This window comes from Oncorhynchus mykiss, unplaced genomic scaffold (genome assembly GCF_013265735.2).
Source record: "Oncorhynchus mykiss isolate Arlee unplaced genomic scaffold, USDA_OmykA_1.1 un_scaffold_715, whole genome shotgun sequence".
NCBI lineage: Eukaryota > Metazoa > Chordata > Actinopteri > Salmoniformes > Salmonidae > Oncorhynchus > Oncorhynchus mykiss.
This window is the reverse complement of record NW_023494162.1, coordinates 41,083-52,506: the sequence shown is the minus strand read 5'-3', so window position 1 is coordinate 52,506 and position 11,424 is coordinate 41,083. Positions and strand designations below refer to the sequence as shown.

The following is an 11,424-nucleotide window of genomic DNA, read 5'->3' as shown; positions in this document are numbered from 1 at the left end:
AGAACTACAGTACATGACATGACCCAGCCTAGAACTGGCCCATGAGACAGAATCACAGAGAGACCAGAACCACAGACCAGAGACAGAACCACAGAACCAGACCAGAGACAGAACTACACAGATAAGAACCACAGACCAGAGACAGAACCACACAGATAAGAACCACAGACCAGAGACAGAACCCCACAGATAAGAACAACAGACCAGAGACAGAACCACAGAACCAGACCAGAGACAGAACTACACAGATAAGAACCAGAGACCAGAGACAGAACCCCACAGATAAGAACCACAGACCAGAGACAGAACCACACAGATAAGAACCACAGACCAGAGACAGAACCACAGAACCAGACCAGAGACAGAACTACACAGATAAGAACCACAGACCAGAGACAGAACCACACAGATAAGAACCACAGACCAGAGACAGAACCGCAGAACCAGACCAGAGACAGAACTACAGAACCAGACCAGAGACAGAGAGTGTAAGAAACAGCACATTCCAATTCCGTTTTCTGGGGCTCCACTCCATTGTAGTTTCGGCCAGTACCGTTCAGAACCACAGAACCAGACAGGGCTCCACTCCATTGTAGTTTCGGTCAGTACCGTTCAGAAAGTTTCAGTCTGTTGAAACTGAAGTGGTCCCCCAAACTCTCCGGTAGGAGGGTGTGTCTATATACTATAAGGATAGTCCTGTAGATACTGTCTGACCACCTGGTTGAGCCCAGGTAGTGAATCTATCCCCTCCGCGCCGTACAGCTCCACGATTCGTCCCCTACACAGCTGCTGTAAGGTCATGGGTCGCTCCCGGCGCCACGCCCTCCGCAGCCGCCTATGGGATGACTCCACGTAGAACCGCAGCAAGGCGAACAATGAGTCAAAGGCCTTGTTACTGCCGTTGAGGCGGAAACTCTGACTGGTCAGGAGGACGCGGACACTGACGGGCCCCAGGTCGCCGTGGTAACTGAGGGTGAAGAAGACGTTCGTCTGACTGCTGTCCCTGGCAACCACACAACCACACGACAGCACAACGTTACACGGGACGGAACAGCAAGGGGGGGCTGTGCTTGTTTGTTTCCTGATGAGGAACAGCCGTGTGTGTGTAGCAGGGTGTGGTGTATACCTGATGAGGAAGCTCCCAGGCGGTGTGTGTGTAGCAGGGTGCGGTGTATACCTGATGAGGAAGCTCCCAGGCGGTGTGTGTAGCAGGGTGTGGTGTATACCTGATGAGGAAGCTCCCAGGCAGTGTGTGTGTAGCAGGGTGTGGTGTATACCCGATGAGGAAGCTCCCAGGCAGTGTGTGTAGCAGGGTGTGGTGTATACCTGATGAGGAAGCTCCCAGGCGGTGTGTGTAGCAGGGTGCGGTGTATACCTGATGAGGAAGCTCCCAGGCAGTGTGTGTAGCAGGGTGTGGTGTATACCTGATGAGGAAGCTCCCAGGCAGTGTGTGTGTAGCAGGGTGTGGTGTATACCCGATGAGGAAGCTCCCAGGCAGTGTGTGTAGCAGGGTGTGGTGTATACCTGATGAGGAAGCTCCCAGGCGGTGTGTGTAGCAGGGTGCGGTGTATACCTGATGAGGAAGCTCCCAGGCAGTGTGTGTAGCAGGGTGTGGTGTATACCTGATGAGGAAGCTCCCAGGCGGTGTGTGTAGCAGGGTGTGGTGTATACCTGATGAGGAAGCTCCCAGGCAGTGTGTGTGTAGCAGGGTGCGGTGTATACCTGATGAGGAAGCTCCCAGGCGGTGTGTGTAGCAGGGTGTGGTGTATACCTGATGAGGAAGCTCCCAGGCAGTGTGTGTGTAGCAGGGTGTGGTGTATACCCGATGAGGAAGCTCCCAGGCAGTGTGTGTAGCAGGGTGTGGTGTATACCTGATGAGGAAGCTCCCAGGCGGTGTGTGTAGCAGGGTGCGGTGTATACCTGATGAGGAAGCTCCCAGGCAGTGTGTGTAGCAGGGTGTGGTGTATACCTGATGAGGAAGCTCCCAGGCAGTGTGTGTAGCAGGGTGTGGCGTATACCTGATGAGGAAGCTCCCAGGCAGTGTGTGTAGCAGGGTGTGGTGTATACCTGATGAGGAAGCTCCCAGGCAGTGTGTGTGTAGCAGGGTGCGGTGTATACCTGATGAGGAAGCTCCCAGGCGGTGTGTGTAGCAGGGTGTGGTGTATACCTGATGAGGAAGCTCCCAGGCAGTGTGTGTAGCAGGGTGTGGCGTATACCTGATGAGGAAGCTCCCAGGCAGTGTGTGTAGCAGGGTGTGGTGTATACCTGATGAGGAAGCTCCCAGGCAGTGTGTGTAGCAGGGTGCGGTGTATACCTGATGAGGAAGCTCCCAGGCAGTGTGTGTAGCAGGGTGTGGTGTATACCTGATGAGGAAGCTCCCAGGCAGTGTGTGTAGCAGGGTGTGGTGTATACCTGATGAGGAAGCTCCCAGGCGGTGTGAGTAGCAGTGTGCGGTGGGCCTCCTCCATCTCCATAGGGCCCCAGTAGTAGCCACTGTGAACCAGCTGACGGTGTGTGCGTCGCACTAGAAGATACTCCTGCTGGCTGAAGAAGGGCCGGAGGTGTGTGGTCAAGGAGTCTGGGATCGGATCGGGCAAGTGGAGAAGAGGTCCGAGCCAGGGGAGAGGGACACTGGGGCTTGGCCAGGGGAGAGGGACACTGGGGCTTGGCCAGGGGAGAGGGACACTGGGGCTTGGCCAGGGGAGAGGGACACTGCGTCTAGGCCAGGGGAGAGGGACACTGGGTCTAGTCGCTCTAAAGCTGCTCTGTTGAGGCCACCAGGGATGGAGGGCACCGCCAGAACTGGTCTTGTCTGGAGGTGTGGTCCGGTTGTCTGTGCTGGTCTGGACCGTATTCTCTAGTTCTAAGAGTTGGATCTGATGTTCTAGGTTCTGTTGTTCTAAGAGTTCATTCTCTTGACCTAAGAGTTCGAAGTTATCGAGTTGGTTCTGTTGTTCTTGAACGCGGTTCTGTTGTTCTACGTGTTCTAGGGTTTCACCTGGAAGCTGCTGGGTTCCGTCCTGGTTCTGCGTGGGTGTCGTGTGGTTCTGCGATGGTTCCACTGTGGTTCCTGCCAGAGTGTCTCTGACCATCATACAGAAGAGAGCCCTCCACTGGATCCCCCATCCCCAGTAGTAGCCACTGTGAACCAGCTGACGGTGTGTGTGTGTCGCACTAGAAGATACTCCTGCGTGGTCCAGGAGTCTGGATCCCTATCCCATATCCAAATCCACTATAGGGGCGAGGAGAGAGAGATCCATAATGATCTGGAGAATCCTGGGTGAAGAGACAGACAGACAGGCGACAGTGTTATTGAGGTGCTGTATAAAAACATAGGCCGGAGACACACACACACACACACACACACACACACACACACACACACACACACACACACACACACACACACACACACACACACACACACACACACACACACCACTAACACTGGAAAGTTTAGTCTCCGTCTCAGGTTTCAAGGACTCCGTCATGGACAGCTGTGGTTGTTATGGGAACCCAGTAACGTAGGATGCTGATTGTGCTGCATGTTTCGGTCTGTCTCTTCGCACTGCTTGTATTATGGTCTGTCATGTTGTTGCTGTGGATCTCCCTTCATGTAACCTTGTGGTCTCCCTTCTTGTAGTGTAGAGGTGTTCATGCTGTGCCATGTTCCAACATCTAGTGGAAATCCTTCCCAGAAGACTGGAGGCTGTTAAATCAGACCAACGCCCATGATTTTGGAATGAGATGTTCGAGGAGCCGGTGCTGTTGGTCATGTAGTGTATCTGTGCTGTTGCCAAGAGTGTTCTGTCCATGTTCTCCATGTTTTTTTTATGTGTATTTAACTAGGCAAGTCAGTTAAGAAAAAAACATTATTTACAATGACGGGCCAAACCCTGGACGAAGCTGGGCCAATTGTCAGTTCGGGGATTCGAACTTGCAACTTTTCGGTTACTAGTCCAACTCTCTAACCACTAGGCTACCCTGCCGACCTCTGTGATACAGCCTGGAACGGAACCAGGGTCTGTAGTGACGCCTCACTCGGGAGCCCCCTTTATTTTAATCCTCTGCCCAACAGGAGGAGTTTTGCTTCTTGCCAGGCGATCATTCTCAATAACAATGTGTTCTTCATTGACCTGCCAAGCACATCGCTACACCCGCGATAACATTTACTAAATATGTGTGACCAATAAAATGTGATGTTAGAAGCGTGTCTTTATCTTCCTAGTTATAGCTGTTAACTGTTAACAGGACAGTGTCTTATCTTCCTAGTTATAGCTGTTAACTGTTAACAGGACAGTGTCTTATCTTCCTAGTTATAGCTGTTAACTGTTAACAGGACAGTGTCTTATCTTCCTAGTTATAGCTGTTAACTGTTAACAGGACAGTGTCTTATCTTCCTAGTTATAGCTGTTAACTGTTAACAGGACAGTGTCTTATCTTCCTAGTTATAGCTGTTAACTGTTAACAGGACAGTGTCTTATCTTCCTAGTTATAGCTGTTAACTGCTAACAGGACAGTGTCTTTATCTTCCTAGTTATAGCTGTTAACTGTTAACAGGACAGTGTCTTATCTTCCTAGTTATAGCTGTTAACTGCTAACAGGACAGTGTCTTATCTTCCTAGTTATAGCTGTTAACTGTTAACAGGACAGTGTCTTATCTTCCTAGTTATAGCTGTTAACTGTTAACAGGACAGTGTCTTATCTTCCTAGTTATAGCTGTTAACTGTTAACAGGACAGTGTCTTATCTTCCTAGTTATAGCTGTTAACTGTTAACAGGACAGTGTCTTATCTTCCTAGTTATAGCTGTTAACTGTTAACAGGACAGTGTCTTATCTTCCTAGTTATAGCTGTTAACTGTTAACAGGACAGTGTCTTTATCTTCCTAGTTATAGCTGTTAACTGTTAACAGAACTGTGTCTGTTTGGAAGATTCTGGCAGCAGCCGGGAGACGGGTTGTAAAAGGAAACGGTTTCACTTTCAGTCTGACTGTCACAACAGCTCTACGGTGGGTTCAACTATAACGCCTGGACAACAGCTCTACGGTGGGTTCAACTATAACGCCTGGACGACAGCTCTACGGTGGGTTCAACTATAACGCCTGGACAACAGCTCTACGGTGGGTTCAACTATAACGCCTGGACAACAGCTCTACGGTGGGTTCAACTATAAACGCCTGGACAACAGCTCTACCGTGGGTTCAACTATAACGCCTGGACAACAGCTCTACCGTGGGTTCAACTATAAACGCCTGGACAACAGCTCTACGGCGGGTTCAACTATAAACGCCTGGACAACAGCTCTACGGCGGGTTCAACTATAAACGCCTGGACAACAGCTCTACGGCGGGTTCAACTATAACGCCTGGACAACAGCTCTACGGCGGGTTCAACTATAAACGCCTGGACAACAGCTCTACGGTGGGTTCAACTATAAACGCCTGGACAACAGCTCTACGGCGGGTTCAACTATAAACGCCTGGACGACAGCTCTACGGCGGGTTCAACTATAAACGCCTGGACAACAGCTCTACGGCGGGTTCAACTATAAACGCCTGGACAACAGCTCTACGGCGGGTTCAACTATAAACGCCTGGACAACAGCTCTACGGCGGGTTCAACTATAAACGCCTGGACAACAGCTCTACGGTGGGTTCAACTATAAACGCCTGGACAACAGCTCTACGGCGGGTTCCACTATAAACGTCTGGACAACAGCTCTACGGCGGGTTCCACTATAAACGTCTGGACAACAGCTCTACGGCGGGTTCAACTATAAACGCCTGGACAACAGCTCTACGGCGGGTTCAACTATAAACGTCTGGACAACAGCTCTACGGCGGGTTCAACTATAAACGTCTGGACATGCAAACCAGCTCATTGTGCAAACTTGTCTCGAACTTCCAGCTACAGCTCACCAGTTACCATTCAAACGCTCTTTATATTCTTTAAAAATAGATTCATGTATTCCCGATAAATGCAACAAAAAATATGACCGTAGTCTTGTTTCAAATGGAGCAAGTTGGGGAGCGTCGGGTGCTTACCGTTTTCTGGAGAGGAATGAGACGTTAACCAAATGACTCGGTGGTGGGAGACTTCGCACTAAGAATGTAGATACTCCGCGTGCAATGCGTCGGCTATAAATCACACCATTACATTACTGTCACCGTCAAAAAGGTCTTCATGTTCCCGTTCTCAGACACGTGTAACCAACCATACGCGCTACTTAAGTTTCACAGATCTTGGATGTAGTAGTAGCCTGCCAGTCTACCATGTTTCCTATACTGTCGTCTTGCCTGAAACGGTATCTCGAGTTGAACGAAACAACACTAAAAAAAGTTCAAAACGAACACACCACCGTAACTCCTCCCCGCGTCAAAGTGTCCCGAGTCCTGTGACCGCGTGCGTTTTCCAAGAACCATCCAAATGTTATCTTTCGTTATACATCATTAAAACGGTCCATTGTTCGACAGTATATAGTAGGTATGTTACAATATGTACACTCCCCATGGTGAAAAGGGGAGGACGAGAATCCTGTAAGGAGGAATAGAGAGCTGCTTTGTGCTGAGATGGGAGGGCGGAACCTGCAATGACTTTGAGTCTCTGGCAGCAGGGGTGTGACTGTGACACGGTGTGACTTAAGTGTTTTTTGGCTTCCATACCTACTGTATCGGTTTACTGTACCTGTTAACTGTACCTACTGTACCTGTTTACTGAACCTGTTTACTGAACCTGTTTCCTGTACCTGTTTACTGTACCTACCTACTGTACCTACCTACTGTACCTGTTTACTGTACCTGTTTACTGTACCTACCTACTGTACCTGTTTACTGTAAATGTTTACTGTACCTACCTACTGTACCTGTTTACTGAACCTGTTTACTGAACCTGTTTCCTGTACCTGTTTACTGTACCTACCTACTGTACCTGTTTACTGTACCTGTTTACTGTACCTACCTACTGTACCTGTTTACTGTACCTACCTACTGTACCCGTTTACTGAGCCAGGCCCAGCCACTAGGGAGCCAGGCCCAGCCACTAGGGAGCCAGGCCGACCCACTAGGGAGCCAGGCCCAGCCACTAGGGAGCCAGGCCCAGCCACTAGGGAGCCAGGCCGACCCACTAGGGAGCCAGGTCGACCCACTAGGGAGACAGACCCAGCCACTGGGGAGCCAGGCCCAGCCACTAGGGAGCCAGGCCCAGCCACTAGGGAGCCAGGCCGAACCACTATGGAGCCAGGCCGACCCACTATGGAGCCAGGCCCAGCCACTAGGGAGCCAGGCAGACCCAGTAGGGAGCCAGGCCCACCCACTAGGGAGCCAGGCCGACCCACTAGGGAGCCAGGCCGACCCACTAGGGAGCCAGGCACAGCCACTAGGGAGCCAGGCCGACCCACTAGGGAGCCAGGCCCACCCACTAGGGAGCCAGGCCCACCCACTAGGGAGCCAGGCCGACCCACTATGGAGCCAGGCCGACCCACTATGGAGCCAGGCCCAGCCACTAGGGAACCAGGCCCACCCACTAGGGAGCCAGATCCACCCACTAGGGAGCCAGATCCAGCTAATCAGAAGTAGTTTTTCCCCACAAAGGGGCTTTATTACAGACAGAGTTACTCCTCAGCAGACCCCCCCCCCCCCCCCCACACTCTGATGAACACGCAGGTGAAGAAGCTGGGCAGGTTGGATGTAATGACAAATTCTCAAAAAATGACATTGGAAGGGGCTTATGGTAGAGAAATTAACATTAAATTCTCTGGCAACAGCTCTGGTTGACGTTCCTGCAGTCAGCATGCCAATTGCACGCTCCCTCAAAACTTGAGACTGTGGCATTGTGTTGTGTGACAAAACTTCACCTTTTAGAGTGGCCTTTTATGGTCCCCAGCACGAGGTGCACCTGTGTACTGGTTTAATCAGCTTCTTGATATGACACACCTGTCAGGTGGATGAATTATCTTGTCTCAGGAGAAATGCTCACTAACAGGGACGTAAACACATTTCTGCACAAAATGTGAGATAAGCTTTTTGTAAGCATGGCAAATTTCTGCTGTCTTTAATTTCAGCTCATGAAACGAGCACTTTTCGTTTATATAAACTCATATTTTTGTTCAGTGTCATTTGGACGTCACCAGATTTACGTTAAATATACCATATACTATGTACTATACTTAAATATACGTCTAGTCTATCAGACCGGGCTGCGAGCCAACAGGTGTGTTCCCATAAGTGTGTGTGTGTGTGTGCGTGTGTGTGTTCCCGTGCCCTTGTGTGTTCCTGTGTGTGCCCGTGTGTGTGTGTTCCCGTGTGTGTGTGTGTTCCCGTGTGTGTGTGTGTGTGTGTGTGTGTGTGTGCCCGTGTGTGTGTGTGTGTTCCCGTGTGTGTGTGTGCCCGTGTGTGTGTGTTCCCGTGTGTGTGTGTGTGCCCGTGTGTGTGTGTTCCCGTGTGTGTGTGTGTGTTCCCGTGTGTGTGTGTGCCCGTGTGTGTGTGTTCCCGTGTGTGTGTGTGTGTGTGTGCCCGTGTGTGTGTGTGTGTTCCCGTGTGTGTGTGTGTGTTCCCGTGTGTGTGTGTGTGTGTGTGTGTACATGTGCCCGTGTGTGTGTGTGTGCGTACATGTGCCCGTGTGTGTGTGTGTGCGTACATGTGCCCGTGTGTGTGTGTGTGTGTGTATACATGCCATGTCTGTTCCCCAGAGGGCCTTGGCTTCCTGCCAGCTGGTCAGAACACACTTTCACTTTCGCTTTGGCTCTCCTTTCTCTGAAATCATGTGATTTTTCAGCACTGTGTGTGTGTGTGTGTGTGTGTGTGTGTGTGTGTGTGTGTGTGTGTGTGTGTGTGTGTGTGTGTGTGTGTGTGTGTTGATAAAATATGTTATGAAGATTGATAAACAGACTCAGCTCAGACAGACAGACAGACAGACAGACAGACAGACAGACAGACAGACAGACAGACAGACAGACATACTATGGGTCTGATAAAGAGACAGCTCATTCAGACAGACAGGCAGGCAGACAGACAGACTATGGGTCTGATAAAGAGACTCAGCTCATTCAGATAGACAGACAGACAGACAGACAGACAGACAGACAGACAGACAGACAGACAGACATGTTGAAGTCATTGTCTTATCTTGGCAAAGGAGAAATGCTCCCTAACAGGGATGTAAAATAATGTGCCCACAACATTTGAGAGAAATCATCTTTTTGTTTGTATGGAACATTTACAGGACCTTATTCCAGCTCATGGAACATTTACAGGACCTTATTCCAGCTCATGGAACATTTACAGGACCTTATTCCAGCTCATGGAACATTTACAGGACCTTATTCCAGCTCATGGAACATTTATTGGCATCTGTTGGCTCAGACTAATGGCAGATGATATTTGAGGTTTGTGGGCGGGGCTTGAATGAACCAATCACTGTTTTACTTCACAACCCTTGACTTGTTAAACATTTTGTTGTTGTTACAAAGTGGATTAAAATATATATTTTGTCTATGATCTATACAAAATACTTGTGTAGATCATTTATTTAAATATATATATATATATATATATATTTATACAAAATACTCTGTAATGTGATGGGACCAACACATATTGTATTTATATTGTTGTTCAGTGTAGTAAGGTAGGCTCGTTTCCATAGAGACCACCTATAACTAGTAAAGTAGACTACCTACAGTAGGCTGCCTGTCGTGAACAAATAACGTCCCGCGCTACGTCACAATGGGATTCTATGAGTAGCTCATTTCTGTTGCTAGAATTTGCAACATTCTGACCGGATTACGTAATGAACCGACGCGTCCGTTGCTATGCCGGTTGCTCGGTTACCTCGTAGTGGTCGCGAAGGAAGGAGGGACGCCGTTCTAGTTCTAGTTCTAGTTCACCTCGCTCGCTCGCTCGCCTAGCAAAGCGGTGAACTGTCGCGTGCCGCTTAGGCAGAACCGAGTGGCTGGCTTGTGGGCCTGCTGGCGACATATGGAAACACATTCGGTCGTGAGTCAAGAATTCCGCATAGCAAGTTTGTATGATGGTCTAGCTATTAAATGGGTAAATAGTTACATAGTAATATGCTCTAAACTGCTCTGGTGACAAACCAAAATGTAAAAAATAAATAAAATTAAAAATATATATTTTTTACGATGTTTGAGTATAATGAAGGCTGTTTCTTGTGAGGTTTTCTGTCCTCAGATACAGAGAGCTGTGAAAGGGAAAGAGGGATACCTAGTCAGTTGTACAACTGAAACCAGAGAGGTGCGGTGGGGCTGCCTTAAAACCAACATCCACGTCTCCGGAGAACAGTGGGTCTGTCTGCAGATGAAGAGGTCCCAATGGAGAGCAGTGGTTCTCAGTCCTGGGGACTCAAAGAGGCACATTGTTGTTTTTTCCTCAGCATTGCACAGGTGATTCAAAGGATCAACTCATCATCAAGCTTCAAGTGGTATTAATTTGTGATGCCGTCCTTGATTTGATCCTGTTATTGCCACACATGCACATATGTGTGCCCATGCATCTATCAATCCAATGTTATCATGATTTGTTATCAGGGATATTATACTTTAGTAATCCACAATGACCTAGTGATGGAACAGTCTAATAATTACATTGTGTTCCATATTCCTACCTTGTAACTGGCGATTCCTGCCAGGGTCGACTGGGACGACTGGGACGACTGGGACGACTGGGACGACTGGGTCGACTGGGACGACTGGGACGACTGGGACGACTGGGACGACTGGGACTGGGACGACTGGAACGACTGGGACTGGGACGACTGGGACGACTGGGACGACTGGGACGCCTGGGACGACTGGGACGACTGGGACGAATGGGACTGGGACGACTGGAACGACTGGGACTGGGACGACTGGGACACCTGGGTCGACTGGGACGACTGGGACGACTGGGACGACTGGGACTGGGACGACTGGGACGACTGGGACGACTGGGTCGACTGGGACGACTGGGACGACTGGGACTGGGACGACTGGGACGACTGGGACGACTGGGCCTCCTGGGACGACTGGGTCGACTGGGACGACTGGGACGACTGGGACGACTGGGCCTCCTGGAGGAATTCGTTTTACAAGCATGTAAATATTTGTATATTTTTTCATTTGTTTGCTGGTAAATATTTGAAACTTTAGCTCTAATTGGCTGTAAATTTGCATATTAACTGTATTCATCACAAGTAAAATGTTCAACTTGACTGAAATTCACTGTTCTGTTGCCTAGTTACAGAATTAAACAACTTAAAAAATAAATGTAACCTTTTTGTAACTAGGCAAGAACAAATTCTTATTGAGAATGACAGCTTAGGAACAATGGGTTAAACTTCTTACGGCTGAAATCCCGTTAACGGGATCGATATGACAACAGCCAGTGAAAGTGCAGGGCGCCAAATTCAAAACAACAGAAATCCCATAAT

The 11,424-nt window shown here is 49.3% G+C and overlaps 1 protein-coding gene across 2 annotated transcripts; it reads right to left on the bottom strand.

Moving 5' to 3' along the window:
• Positions 1 to 348: 348 nt before the first annotated feature.
• LOC110495003 (suppressor of cytokine signaling 1) lies at positions 349 to 6,760 on the bottom strand. 2 transcript variants are annotated; one of them, XM_036974595.1, is made up of 3 exons: positions 6,045 to 6,747; positions 2,413 to 3,276; positions 349 to 1,003 (listed from the first exon to the last, which is right to left on the bottom strand). In XM_036974595.1, the coding sequence occupies exons 2-3, from the start codon at positions 3,093 to 3,095 to the stop codon at positions 676 to 678; spliced, it is 1,011 nt and encodes a 336-aa protein (XP_036830490.1). In that variant the 5' UTR covers positions 3,096 to 3,276; positions 6,045 to 6,747; the 3' UTR covers positions 349 to 675. The 2 variants fall into 2 exon arrangements, with proteins under 2 accessions (XP_036830490.1, XP_036830489.1); XM_036974594.1 differs by having other exon boundaries at positions 896 to 1,003; positions 1,127 to 3,276; positions 6,045 to 6,760.
• Between the last annotated feature and the right edge of the window lie 4,664 nt (positions 6,761 to 11,424).